The 15,487-nt window shown below is 36.0% G+C and overlaps 1 protein-coding gene across 2 annotated transcripts in view; it reads left to right on the top strand.

Annotated features, from left to right (window-relative positions):
• Positions 1-14,257, top strand: part of ccny (cyclin Y) — an 81,800-nt gene extending 67,543 nt beyond the window's left edge. For both annotated transcript variants that reach the window (XM_069191229.1, XM_069191228.1), the window contains 3 exons: positions 2,572-2,738; positions 6,880-7,042; positions 7,814-14,257. In XM_069191229.1, coding sequence (XP_069047330.1) covers positions 2,572-2,738; positions 6,880-7,042; positions 7,814-7,930 — 447 coding nt within the window. In that variant the 3' untranslated portion in view covers positions 7,931-14,257. The remainder of the gene's footprint in view (positions 1-2,571; positions 2,739-6,879; positions 7,043-7,813) is intronic.
• The last annotated feature ends 1,230 nt before the right edge of the window (positions 14,258-15,487 follow it).

Below are 15,487 nucleotides of genomic sequence, written 5' to 3'. Positions count from 1 at the left end.
TTTTCACATTGCTTCCAAGGCTCTAAATACAGTTTTAATGCTTACTTAGTTCCACATTCACATTTTTCTAGACTGTATATTGTACAGTTAGGATTGTGCATATCTCTAGCAGTTTGTGATAATGTAAGTCCAGTATATACATTGATTTAGTCTGTTAAGAAATCTTTATTCATATTTGAAATTATTCAGAGGGTTTTGTTACCAGTTTAAGAATACTATTATTGTTTCTCTCTGCACCGAGTCAGTTTATTATTTATTTTGGAAAAACATGTTAGGAAACAGGCAGCACAGTGGTGCAGTGCTTAGTGTTGCTGCCTGGACCTTGGTCACTATCTGCATGGAGTTTGTAGGTTCTCCCCGTGTTTGTGTGGGTTTCCTCCAGGTGCACTGGTTTCCTAGCAGTACAAAGACATACTAGTAGGTTCATTAGCTTCTGGGGAAACTGGCCTTGTTGCAAGTGTGTGCGCGTGTGTGTCTGTGTGTGCCCTGTGACGGACTGGTGTCCTGTCCAGGGTGTAACCTGCCTTGTGCCTGTTGCCTGTCGGGATAGGCCCCGGCTCCTCCATGACCCTGTATTGGTAAAAACTTTCAAAAAACAAATGGATGGATGTTAGGAAGCAGCTTTTCTCATCTTTAATCATGATTTATTTCCCAGGGGTTTAGATATTTTACATGCTGATTGGTGTGCTGAACAAAATAGGACTTTTTTGTGATTAGTGATTTAGGGCTATCTCTTTAATCTTTTAAAATTAAAACTACCAGAGTGATGGAAGCAACAAGGGTAAAAGAAATTATATATGAGAACCAGTATTATTGAGTCTTCACCATTCTTTATCTAATGTTTGAACGTTTTTGTCAAATTGAATATATATACCATATCTATCCAACTGCTCTGCTGTGTTGTGGGGCTGTGTAGAATGGTTACTGCATATCACCTGCTTGGGTGCTGCTCTTCTGTGGTGTATGAATTTTGTCTACTTGTGTATGTAAATCTCTATGTTAAAAGCACTAACAAATACAATAAATAATTATTATTAAATTCTAAAAATATTGAAAAAATAACTTTATCAAAATATTTTTTTCAAAAATATCACTTTAAAATATCCCTGTTTTGAAACATGAACTGTGTGATGAAGTAAAGACTATGTCACAAGGTTAGATCACAACCAAGGGTGGAATTTTTACAAGCTTAGAAATACATTGACCTGGCTGTCATTTGAGAAAAGTCACATTGAGCACATGAGTGCCTGTGTTGTATGCAACACTTTATCATTGTTTAATTTTAACGCACAAACCTAAAATAAAATAAAGGACAGATAATTGGCACATATTACTTGCAAAGCTCTTCTAGCTATTGGATGTGCCAAGCATTCATGCTTATTTGCACAGATGATAAGCAGAATTAAAGAACTGAGATCCTTTTTAAAGAAAGCTACAATGGAGCAAGACCGGTTTGCCTGAACTTAAAGGAACTCCTTTTATACAGGGAAAGGCAGGATTACCAGTGATAAGAAAGAGGAGAAATGTCCAGACCCAAAGGAGACTGATACCCAGAGTTTATCTGGCAAGGCAACCAGTCTCGGGAATGCCAAGTGAAGCAATCTTCACCAGATACAGATTGTGCTCAAACACAGTACTGCCACAATAGTGGGCAACTGCTCCATTCACCAGCAGCTCCTCTTTTGGATTTTTTAGATTCTGTCTTCTCTGACTGGTTTTAGCCTGGGCGCATGCGGTTCTGACGTGAGCTCTGCCTCTTTCCACACATCGGTTCTCCTATTCCTCACGACAGGTTCTCAGTGTCAGTTCTGCCCTTTGTAGTCTCTGTTACACTTACACATGCAGACCTTCAGGTGCACTGTCTTTATAGTAAGTGCCTTCTCATAAGATATGTGCATAAGTCACATATGTCTGAAAACTGGACATGAGAAGCTGTTACTGATGTTCTATTTCCGTTGTATACTTCTGCATTTGTGACACATCTTTATAATAACAAACTTATGAATACAAAGTTGCTTTGGCTGTTGCATGCATCATATGAGATACTGCTTGCGGATATCTTTTGTAAACATTTATTAAAAGGCCGTAGATCTGAAAGGAACATGAACATGGCAATACTAGGTGTAAAAAGTAGACTTAAACTGAATTGTTAATCAAATGTGAATCTAGTTTCTTGCAAAATCTTTGTGCTCTGCTTCCTTATTGTCCTGTAATAAATTAGATATATAACTTTTGAAAAGAACTGTTCCTTTATTTAGTCTTTTTCATACATCAATTGATAAGCCAATAATATAAGTCAAAAGGGTGGAAAGTACAGCATTATCATGATAAAGCTAATAACCTCTTACCACGTTCTTGAAATATACATCATTTCAAAGGGATAAAATGAACATGTAGTTACAAAAGGTACCTGTTAATTTATAAGGCGAATTTGTCACGTTTGTCATTAATTGCAAAACAGGTAAAGCCAGTCGTGTTATCCTGATGAGGAAGAATAACAACTCATTTACTTTTTGTGATCCTGCTCATCTTTGTCCATATTTCTAAGTTTTTTTTCTTTTTTTTTTCTAGGTGTATCTTGAAAGACTGTTAACGTATGCAGAGATTGATATCTGCCCTGCAAACTGGAAACGGATTGTTTTAGGTGCCATCTTACTGGCGTCTAAAGTCTGGGATGACCAAGCAGTTTGGAATGTGGATTATTGCCAGATCCTGAAAGACATCACAGTAGAAGACATGTGAGTTCATCCTAAAATATTTACTTTCTTATTGTTTTCAGGACATGCTTGATCTTGAAATTACTACAGTGCAGTGGCTTGAAACTAATGATTAGATGAAGGGGGAAAAGATGCATATAATGTACTGTATATAACATACATGGAAATAAATGTTACACCCAACTCTTCCACAGTAAACACCTTATTACTTCATTGTGGCAATATTTAAAAAACTGAAATAAAATGTTTTTTGCCCAAATTGAAAAATGCAAAACGTGGACTAAGGAGAGTAAGCTCAGTTTTTTTGGTTAGAATTAATGAAGCAGAAATGCAAACCCCTAAAATAGTTTACTAATATTTTTTCAGTGTCCGGTTATGACCTTTTTGAATACTAAAATAGTATTCACAGATTGTAAGAGAAGGTTTCACAAGACGCCAATCACCAGTCACATATTGCACCTGTAAAAAGGACACCGCATTGTCGGGAAAAGCTAAAAGAGTTTTTTTAGTTTGGAAAGAAAGTAGTGTTAGCCATATTTCAAAGTATTTGTCTTTTTTTTATATTTGTTATTCTTGATTCATTTGTAATTCATGAAATAACAGTTCACTCAAACCACCTTTTTATAAAGCTCCTGTTCTTGCTTAAAAAAAAACTAAAACACGATTTCAAATGTACTTTTTTGACGTAGCAAGGATGTTGACATAGTAAGGATGAGTAAAATAATTTCAGAGCAATATAAAATAAAAATAGACTTTTTGACAATAGTGAAAATGAGTGCGCATGGTGATATTGTAATGATTATTTTACAGTACATTTCAATACAAAGCTAATTTTATTGTGTTTTGGAATAAGTTTATATTACAATCATCTGTAAAGACACACACATGCAATCTTTGTTTGCATAACTACAATAATCTTTGAATATGTGCAAAAAATATTTCATGAATAAATTGTGTTTATTTTAATAAGGTTAACTGTAATTAGACTCTAAATAGTAAATATGAAAGAGTAGGTATACTGAGTGTTTATAATTTTATTTACTCACTATGCTTTCAGTATTACTGAACAAGATGTAGAATAGTGGGTGTACTTGTACCTACTGGAGATAACGAAGTTTATACATATTGTATATAAAATATTTTATAAACAGTTATGCATTATTAATAATAGTTACATTGTATAATTATACTATAGTTATATTATGCATTTTTTATAATGTATGACTACACATAATTTTATAATCATAAATCCTGATGTCCAGAAGAGCTTGTTATCAAGCAGTTATCAAGTAATTTATCTGTATGATCAAAATCCCACATCACCAGTGTCATAGTTACATTTACTAAGCAGCTTTGCATCCTGGAGTGTTACCATCGCCATTCTGATGTCTTAAGAAGCTAGACAAGGTGGGGCTTGGTCAGTAATGTAGGAAAACCAGATTGCTGGTGCTGTTGATGGACCAGTAGGAGGCACTCTTCATGCTCGATTACAATTTTGTGACCAGTGTTGTAGGATGGTGACAGGGTACTTTTGACTATGGGACATACTAGGAGATGTTAAACTGAGGTCCTGAATACTAGGTCATTAATGGTTCCATGGTTCACTTGGAAGAGAAAGAGTGTCCTCATCTCACTCAGTCACAGCCCCATCTGCCTGGGGATTGTATGTGTGTCACACTGAAGTCACCTCTGTGACTGTGCTGCTTGGCAACCTGGCCCAGGTTCCCAAAGAGGGTGAAGGGCCAGCTGCCCTGGCTGAGGCTCTGCGCAGAAGAGGGCAACGCCTGTTTGCCACCCTGCCCATCTCCAGTGGAAGACAATGTTGAAACATCATCCACATCTTGTCCAGTATCTTCAGAGTGGATGGGAAAGCTGCCGATGGGTCATATCAGAAAAAAAGATGAAGTCTCAAACAGACAAGAGATGGGCATGAAGAGGGAAATTCAATCCAGGAGGGAGAGGGCAACATGCTTGTCCTGGCTGATTGGCCTGATTGCTGTAATGCTTTATATGATTGTGTAAATTAATCATTATGAGTTGTCTGGCATGTTTGTATGTTTACATGGGTTTTGAGTTTATGTATAAAGGTGGGTCTTTTTCCTTCAGAATGGTCAGTAGACCAAGTGTGGTAGTTGCCAGTAGAACAGAGTAAGGTTGGTAGTCCAGTTAAGTGCTTTCATCTGTGGAATCTTTTGCTTTGTTTGTTTGCAGGATTCCACCTGGGCCTTTAGTTTTTTTTTCATGATTTTTGCTTGACGTGACCCATGTAAACATAGTTAGTGTTAAGAATAGTTTTTATCATAGGGATCAGATGACAAACCAGAACAGAAAAATAAATGCATGAGATCCTGTCAGAGGTAGACATTTCATCACAAATTCGACTCTGTAGGCTAAATTTAGCTTGTCTTTTACTACACAAATTTGAATATTATTGTGGGTATCAATATAGGTTATTACATTAGCACAAAATAGACCTGGCAAAGAAATACTATGTTGAGTCCAGATGCTAGCCCACATTCTCACTGTGTGAGCTGAAATATTTCCAGTACCATTAAATAGACGCAAGTTTGCTTTGGAAAATATAGCATAGGTAAATCACACTTGCAAAATATTTTTTTAAGGTTCATTATTTAATACATATAATAATGATTGTCATATCTTTTTACCTATGTTGTAAATTCAGTATAATGTAAATTATGATGGAATTTAAAAAATGAACATGCAGATTACATGAACGCAGCTTAATCTGCCCTTTACTTTAAAAAACCGTTTAAGGTATATGAAGACATTTAGTTAGCAGCATGGTTCTCCTTTTTACTTTCATCTCAACTCTTTAATTAGCACTTTAACCTAATAGTTGACTGAAATGGACCTGTTTAGCAGTATTCCTAAACTTAAAGCTGCTGACTGTGTTAGGTTAGAGTGCTAGGGCTCTTTTTTGCATCATTCTATCCCCAACATAGATTTTCTTTGACAGTCACGGCTTTCGCAACATTTTAAAACACTATAAATGGAACATAGAATATAACGTACACTTAAAGTGTACAGTAAGTAAAGAGAGAATGACATTTTAATGTTTTTGTAAGTACTGTACATTTCATTACCCTATCCGTACTGTTCAGTAATTAAACACAAAATAAATTAACAGTAAATAAAAGAATCACTTGGGTACTTCCCTAACATGATTGCAGTATGGGTTACTGACAATTTTCAGTGAAAAAGCACAAGGTGATGAGCAGAGGTTCCCATAACATGTGCAAAAGCAAAGTGAAGCTGAATTTTATTGTGGGACCTGTGTTAGTTTTTTAAAGTCAAATTTAAAGTCTACTCTCATGTAACCTAGCGAGAGGGTGTATACTTACATTTTGAATATTTTCATCACTACAATTCATACTTACTTTATTGTCCTTGATGGGAAATTGGCCCTGCAGGCAGGTAAAAGATGTAACACAGTACATAATACATTCAACACAATGTATGAGCCGATTAACAAATGAACCAATTGACAAATAAGAAACCTACAGTACATGCAGCTAGCAGTTTTAAGTAACCCTAAAAACTCAGAAAGACAAAGAAGCTGGGTTACGTGTCAGTGTAACTAAGCAATTTAATTTCCAAGTATACCCCTTGGTGATGCATTGATGTTCATTTTTGCCAGTTTTATATCACTTTGCACTTGTTCAGTGACAGTGACAGTGGGGTATTTTCTTCCTAGGTTCCTAAAGCAAGTGTTCCAAGAACACTATCTGTTCAAGTGAGATTTTTATACTGAGAGGTTTTACAATGCAAAAAGTTCTATTGGTTCCAATGTGTTTTTAATGCTTGAGTTTGAAGAAAACAAGAAATGTAACAATGTCATGTAAACCCTGTGGCCTAAATTGTCATCTATTGCCTGTCTCAATATTAAATGTTGTTTCTGTTCCTTAGCTAAGACTATATTGCAAGTTTTGAAATAGTGAAAACTCTAAGGTTTACTTAAGGAGTATTTAAACTGTGGAGTTTAAATGAGCATGCTTGTGTTGTTTATTAGTAAAAAACTAGTTGTAAGCTTTGTATGACTTCATATGGTCACGAGTGGTTTGTGGTGCTTCCGTGAGGCTATTTTCAATGTTTTAATGGATGTATCCTGAAGTTTTTATTTAACTGTTTTTATGTTTTCCAGGAATGAACTTGAGCGACAGTTTCTGGAGTTGCTGCAGTTCAACATTAATGTCCCTTCAAGTGTTTATGCAAAGTATTATTTTGACCTGCGCTCCCTGTCAGAAGCCAATAATCTAAGCTTTCCATTGGAACCACTAAGTAGGGACAAGGCACAGAAACTAGAGGTGAGAGACATGTTTTATTTCTTGCTGCTGAAGGTGATCTGTGCCGTGCTTTAGACGCAAAAACAGAGCCTCTTCTCATTTCTATTTAAATTGTTACTTTTCTCTGGTCTTTATAACAATCCCGTGGATGGTGGAAACTTTCTAGTATTAATGATGTTGTTCTGTTTTGGCTTCTGCCGTCTCGCACTGCCATAATGTTACTTTAATCTCCTAGTGGCCAAAGGCTCAAAGCATACTATCCCATTTAAAGATCATAGCATACCGGCTTATGGTAAGCCTTATATTTTAGAGCTTATTTGTTTGTAAGAAATTTAAGATATTAGCTTAAACACAAAGGAGACCTGGAGACTGTTGGTTATATCCATGAATACCCTTCTCATATAAACTTCTGCTTAATAAACTGCAGTCATGTCTAAAACCAAACCTACAGCAGGGATTGAAGAGCTTTTGATTATCTCTTTTTTTGTTACCAGTTTCAAAACTAAAACTTTGAAAGGCATTAGGAACGCAACCCCCGTTGCACAATTCAAGGGTAGCTGGGGAGCTTTGCATAATACGCAGTTACGGCTGGATATATATTTAGAATCCTTTTCAGATCTGCTAATGCATTTTATACAAGGGTTGTATTTTTACCAGGCTGTGCTGACATAAGTATTGCTGCATATATTTCAGATACTGTGTGTCCTGTTTTGTACATGCTCTCTTTTTGGTTGTGCTTGTATTTTCCAGAATACAAACAATGTTAAGCCCTTTCTTTAACACCCTTTACAGGCCATCTCCCGGCTGTGCGATGACAAATATAAGGACTTGAGGAAAGCGGCAAAGAAGCGGTCTGTGAGCGCAGACAATCTGACTGTGGTTAGGTGGTCTCCTGCTATTATATCCTAACAATCTGCGTACTGGGACACAGGTTGGCTTTCTTTGCAAAGGAGGTTTATCATCCGCCTGGACTGGGGGAGGCGGGGGACACGAAACCTTTTCGACTGGGCGACATGCCTTTCCAGTGCCTCCGTCTGCTGCAGCACAGAGGAAGCACGTTTTTATTTTTAATCGAGAAAGGACTGAAATGTGCGACTTTTTGGAACGGAGCAGATGCACTCTTCATGTTTTCCCTTGGGCTGCCAGAGCTTCATTCTGTGGCTGTGGAGAGAAAATACTGCTGTGATGTGGGAAATAAGGCATTGACATAAGATACTAGAATGAACTGAGAAGAAAACAGCAAACTGTGCCATGATATTAGAGTTCCTTCATCATAGTGACATTTCCTATTTGTTGTCTTTGTGTGCATAGAGTTGTTTGCCAGATATTGATTTTTTTGTACATTCCTGTTGTGTTTGTCGCTCATTAATGTGAAAACATTTCTCTCCCGAGCACAAGCAGCTATCTGAAGAGGTAACAAGGCCATGAAGAAGAACAGAAGCCTGTTCCTCCGGGCAATTCTGATTATTTCCACAGTTGGATAACCAATTTCCATTTCCTGTGTTGTTTACTCAAACCTACAAATGTTTTGGACCATTTAATGTCATTGGCTTTTCTTTAGTTTCTCAAAATGCTTTTTCTGACAGTTTTAACAAAAAAGAAGTACTCAAAAAAGTGCACGTCTTCTCTACAACATCGGTCAGCTTTTCTGAAAATAAAAAACAGTCAAAGATCTTTTTTGTAGGGTGGAAAAATATTTATTTTTTGAAACTTTAAGAAAATTAATTGTGATTTTATTGAATTAAACCTGTAGAGGTTTTTTGCTTCCTTACTTTTAAATGAAACAGACTGATTTTTAGTTTGCTGTTATTTTTTTCTTAGTGCTGTTTATACAATTTTTTTACATTCAGAAAGCAAGTATGATTTTTTGAAGGAACCTACTGCATATGAAACGTTCAGTACATAGACTTGCAGTGGTGATTGAAGCGCTTTATGTATCTTCTGGCAGCAGTGGTAACAGTTTAAACAATCTTCCTCACTCTTTCTGCTCAGTGCACCAAGTCCCCCCCACGCTATGGCCAGGTCGCCCTGCTTAGGGGTAAAAAAGCAAAGTCAGGCCTTTGGCTCTTCCCAGGGGTTGGTCTGTCACAGTGAGGCTCACCATCAGGGTGCCAGTGCCAATTCGTGCTCAATTATGAAGGTTTTCCAAGGACTTTGGCCTGAGTTACACAATCGCCAGTCCAATTTGAATTGCTGTCTCATCTCGGACTTTAACCTAAGCTTAAGCAAAGGTCTGAGGTGACGGAAGAACTAGTTGATGTCCAAATACAAACATTCCATCCGAATGGACAAGAGTGTAATGTACTGCATATGACTTGAGACAAGGGTTAAATGTCAAATTACATGATCAAAAATTAATCAAACTGCAGACCGATAAGATTGCACTTTGTTTAGTAATGTGAATAATGCTGCGGTGCATTCCTCACAGGGAGCTAAGGCCGTGGACTACAGCCCCCAGTTCAATGATATATATAGAGTATATTACTAAGTCAGTTTATTAGCCCATTAATAACTGAAGCAGTTTGAACAGAAAAGTATTGTCCTAAATTTGCTGTATTGATTTTGCCAAAATACAATGGCGGATAGCAAATGTTTTGCACTCTTTTAAGTTTTATGTATTACTTGTATATTTTTTGTTCTTGCTGGGTTTTTTTTAATGTTACTTGCCAGGCCAACAAAAGTATTTTTTTCACCATAAGCAATATACATGTACCATTTTTCGTTGACCTTAGAAAAGAATTGTTTTAGTTTTATTTCTTTTTCAAGAGAACGTTTGGCCATATGTTAGTTGTGGAGTGAATGTTTTAGCCGTAACTCTGCCCTTAGCCCCCTTTCTGGTCTCTGTTTTTCCAAGTGACAGATGTCCAAGACTGTTTATATTCTTTTATTAGAACTCTTTTGTCTGAAATCTTTTCAAGTCAGAGGTTTTCTGCACTGTTACATATTTTACCATGTTCATGTCTAGAGAAGATAGTTTTGGAAAATAAAAACAGATTACGATTAAATGCGAAGAAATGGACCCTGTTCAAAAAATATTTTTCAAAAATCCAAAATATTTTCCGAACGCGCTATGTGGCGTATGTAAGTGTTAATGATACTAGCAAAAACACAATGTAAGTGGAGGCTTCTGCTGAAATGTTTATTGCTGTGAGTGGTGTCCAAACTTTACAGAACTGTAAGAGAAAGTGATTATTCCTCAGTCTGTTGATCAGAATTGCCAACTGGAAAGAATTAAATGTGTAAAATTTATACAGTGAATAAAAGTACTTAAATGTTATTACTATTTTATGGGTTAATAACTTTGCAAAACTTCCCATTGCAAAACTTTGGAATAAATTAGTTATGCTTTGGCTTTTTATAAACTTACATTTATAGGGGTAGTAAAGTTATTTTTAATTACCATCAAACAAAAAAGATTTCTTTTTTGAACAGGATCCTAAATGTATTTTTTTTACTGACCTGTGCTACTGTGTACTTTCAAGACAATAAAGCTTTAGCACTCAAAGGTTTGCTAAAACTGTTACAGTTAATAAGCTTTGTGATAAGAACATTTACAAATGCTTTTATTTTAATGTGTCTCATAGCATTTAGCTTGCTGTTTAAGTCAATGGCTTTTGTATGATCTCCACTTACTTCCATGTAAATCTACATTTTTAGAATTTTGTTATCAGAAAATATGTACAGTACGTGGATGTTTTTGTGCATTAACACCCATGATAACTCAGTTTTCTCACTACAAAATGTAATCTATTTAAATTTTAGAAATGCCCCCCAAACACTTGACAATTGTGAATATTTTCTGCAAAATCCTTCTTGCATTTAAAGTGCTTTGTTCTACAATTTATGTATTGTTTGTTCACAGTATCAAAGGTCTAATGACAGCCTAAAGATCTGTAGTGTTAGAAATTGTTTAGAAATCTGGAAACTCATCAGTCTTCAGAATTGTATTTTGGACTGCGTCACTATTGACAGAAGACAACTGCCTCCAGACACTCAGCATAAATCAGTTCTATTCTGACCTCCAATGTACTTTTTCTATTGCAGAAGTGAAGGTTCTGAGTGTCTTACTATACCACCCAGACTACAATTCTGAAGACAAACAAGTCTGCAGTTTTGAAAATCATTTAAATGTGCAGAATTTTATTAAAGCATCTATGTGTAAGGAAACGTATGGGGGGAATTGAAGCTTAAGTGATAATCAGTGACTAAAAGGTAAATCAATGCTCTTAAATTACATATATTTTTTATTAATTTACTTATCTAATTAAATATCACAGCTAGTGCCCAGAGTAAGTTGGAAACTTTGATCCACCTACTAAATCCAAATGTCAGGTGTCTAATTGCAGTTTATATTATCAAACACTGGATAAGGAATCTAAGGTTAGCGTGTTTTGAGTTGAATCCTGGTTTTTAACTCTTACATGGTGGCCAAATAAATGAATGCAATAGAACAGTGTAAAAAATTAGCATGTTCTTAAAAGAGTAGCATTTGGTTGGGATGTTCCAAATTTCTGTGCTTTTAATGAGCTCTTTAAGGAATGAAACAATTGGTTTTGTTGGAAAAACTAATTAAAACGTCACCATAATAATACTGTCCATCTAGAAGTGGACCCACTGTCCCCAAATGCCACGTACATTGCTTAAATTGATGTGTTAACCCATGGTTTCCTACACCATAAGCCTCCAGTTGTCACATCTGAGGTGTTTAGTTTGCTTCCTGTGAGTAAAAAAAGCTTGTCAGAACTAAATCAAAACTGATTAGATTATCTCTCACAATTAAAGGGAAACTGCAGTCTCAATTTCTCAGACTGGTTTGTAAATCTTGGTAACAAAATAGATTTTTTGACAGTATAGAAAAATATTACAAATGTCAAATTAAGCATAAATCCCGAACATTGTGAAAGTACTGTAAGTCGCCATGTTGTCGAAAACCCGTGGTGAGAGTTCCCACTAGTAGTGGCATGAAGCTGCCCTTCCTGCTCACTAGTCTGCGTAAAGACTAATGTAATGTGACGTACTGTATGAGCGAATAAGTACAGGTTGTGCAGCAGAGATTTCACTGCAGAAATGTTCCAACATGATCTGCATGCAGTTATCAAGTAAGTCGTATTTGTCAGCAAAACCACCTCGAAGTCGAGAGCAGTATTTCTGTTGGATTAAAAGAGGTGTATTCACAAGCCTGCTTGTTTACAGTGTAATAAGGCCACTTCACATTTCCGGAAGTTTTGTTGCCTCGTTCTGAATCGCAGAATATGGCACTGCGCATACCTGGAAATTTCATCTATTTTGTGATGTAAATTAAAGGTTTTACACGTTACTGTGTACATTTCACTTTATTGTGGTTTACAGATACACTCATCAATGCTGATTCTTTCTAACCCCAAAATATTAAAATAGCGTTGCAGTTCCCCTTTAAGCTAGGATGGTGCTATGTGCTCAAGTGCAGTCTTCCAGTTAAAATGGAATTCGTTGTTCACTAAAAGTGTAGGTTTTTAAGCTTTTCTTTTCTAACAAATTGCAAGACTTCACCACCGAGGCCAAAATCAGCGGATGAGTTTCTGGATTGATTAAAAGAATGATATAATTGTATGCAGAACATATTTTACACTTGCAAAGAAATTGCAAAAAAAGTCAGTTCCCACTTTATTTAAAGACCCCTAATAAACCTAGCCTGAGAGCCAATGACTGTGTACTTGAGCTGGCCTGAATACGGTTTGGATAACATTCATAGCTGTTCCTCAGGCTCTATTGCTAACACAAGATCATCTGAATAATTTTTGTTGTTTTTTAATGAAAACAAAAAGCAACTAAAAGTGTAGTTGTTTAGCGTCGTCATATAACTTTTCTTTAATTTATAATCATCACCTGTTTCATTTTGGAGAACCCCTATATTATGCAACTTTTATTAATCTCAGTTTACAACTACACTTCTTAATGAACCCCATACATGTGTTTTTTTTCTAGAACATGTACTATCAGATCTATTAATTTTTCTCCACACAGCAGTGAGCTGTTATCAATTGGAGCAACGATGTCTCCATCAACATTGCTGCTATCTTATTTAAAGGGTTATACAGAAAGCCAAGGATACTTTAGCCAAATGAAGCTCACACTGCCAGTGACTTAGCTACAGTTAGTAAATGAGATAGCCCAGATTCCACCTAGCGATGTCTGGACTCCAGTCTTCATCTCCTGCACCGAAGGAGTACATTTATGGGCTGACCCTCTTGAGAATATTTTTTAGCAGAATTTTCTGTAACCCTCCTCTTGCTTTATTGTTGAAATGTCAAGTCCTGAACACAGTGAGCATTGCAAAGAGCTTGCTGGGTCTGTCTGTAACAAAGCCTCAAATGCTTTTAGAAATCATACTGTATCATATCTTACTTTAGCAAATCTGCAGTTCCATTTTGTGTGATTTAGAGTGAACCCAAATATTGTTTTTTAGTTGCATCCAAAGTATACATTCATGAACCAGAACATTACAAAATGTAGAAAAACTATTCCATACGTTTGGGTCCAAACAACACAAGTCATTGTTAAGTTATGGAAATGATAGAGTGGTCTGGATCTCTAAAAGACAAAGATTTTATAGAGAAATATGGAACAGGTGTACTTTTGTGAAATGTATTCAGCTCTTTAAAGATTGTATATCCTATTTATTGTATGTATGTACATACAGCCTGATGTTTATTTCAATACTAAAGTGAACTTGGTCCAATCAGGTTCAGCCTGCTTTAGGCTGGTGATTGGTGTAACAGCCTTGTGCACTGGACTCTACCTCTGAATAGAGTTTTCTTTTTTAGGATTTATGAGTTAGTTGGAACCGAAACATTTAATATCAATTATTATTGGTTGTTTCCTGTGCTAACAAAAGAACACTGCTGTAAATGAGGATTCCATAGTTTTAAGTTAAATTGATTTTTTGTGTTATTATTCTGATGTTTTATGTTCTTTCTTTAGGAAATGTCAGGGCTTAACCTTTGTTCTTGTTCTGATTTTGCCAAGTGCGGAGCCGTATCTCTTGGGTATTTTCTTAGTTGATTGTAATTTTTGTTTTGCGGGGTGATCCTGTCTCACCTATTGCTGGGACAGAAGACCGAATAGGAGCATGATGTCTCGGTTTAAAGTCTATAATTTTACGAATAGTCCCATTTCATAAATGATGTTCAGAAACCTAAAAAAGAAATAAACATTTTAAAATTGCAATAAAAAGTTCTTTTTCTTGTATCCAAACTCGATTCTGTTTCTATTGCATCTTTTTCGTGTGTAATTATTTTTATGTATCAATGCAAATATGTCTGGATACAGGTATATCTGGATCAACAGTTTGAAATATAGCCTTTTAATGATGATGGTCTTGACAAAGATGTAGCAGTAATATATGACCAGATGGTGTTGCTTTTAAGATGTTAGTACCACACGTGATGTAGCCGGTGGGATTATTGATCATTTCATTTCTATGCATTTGGGCATATTCTATGCAGTATATTGAAATATTCCAGCCTGGTGTAATATTGTGAAGAAGACCACCACCACCCTCAACGTAAGATACAGTAAATGTGACACATGCAGTTTACCAAGGGTGTATGGATGCACTGATTCAAATCCCATCTGTAATACAGAAAATGGCACTTACATTATTTACAGAAAATGTGTCCAGTGTATTCCGTAGGAGTTTAGTACTGTATGTGCTACTGGTTACTTTCTTAAAACTAAAATATATAAAACAAACAATCTGTTGCAAAAAATGGCATTTTTTTCTAAGCTGACACAGCAAGGTTGAACTGAATCGCATTTTGAGATCACATCAGAACAGTGAGCTTGACTAGTTTGTCGACAGTACAGTGCGTCGAGTGTAGACAGTCTCTCCTGAGCTCAGGTAATTGAAAGTAAATCTGCTGAAGGATTGCTCCACACTGTCAACTGCATTTTCTGATTACTTTATCTGAAAGCTTTACCTCCTGTTTTTTTGGGGGTTGTTTTTTAGATTGGACTGGACTTCTCTTTTCACAGCATATTTTACTGACTTGCTTTCCTTTCATCCAATCAGGTTGGCAATGTCATTATTTCCAGACAAGGAAATTATATTGATTTAAGAGAAAGTGGGTGCAAAGGGAAATGCAAACAGTTTAAGTTTACAAGTGTTCATTTTTGTTCATCGGGACTCTTATTTTTGATGGCAATCATATTTTTAACAGCTGTACGGGACACAGAGTTGTTAAGCTTTTAATTGATTAACATTTCTAAATGTACCCTTGAACATGTATGGCTAGAAAAGAGAGGATTAGCGCTCACAGTGATGTTAAATTTATAGCATAACACATCAAAGTATGTTTTTTTGCAATTTCCAGGCTTTTTATGAATCTTCATCTCAATGCCTGCAATTGTAGAAGGTCAAGCTGTTAGCATTGTAAGGGGGTCTGCTCTGTTTTATGCTCAGTGTTGTTGCTTACATATTGCCCATGT

This window comes from Lepisosteus oculatus, chromosome 6 (genome assembly GCF_040954835.1).
Source record: "Lepisosteus oculatus isolate fLepOcu1 chromosome 6, fLepOcu1.hap2, whole genome shotgun sequence".
In the NCBI taxonomy this organism is placed as follows: domain Eukaryota; kingdom Metazoa; phylum Chordata; class Actinopteri; order Semionotiformes; family Lepisosteidae; genus Lepisosteus; species Lepisosteus oculatus.
Note: the sequence above shows the minus strand (reverse complement) of the source record. Positions and strands in the feature narration are given on the sequence as shown.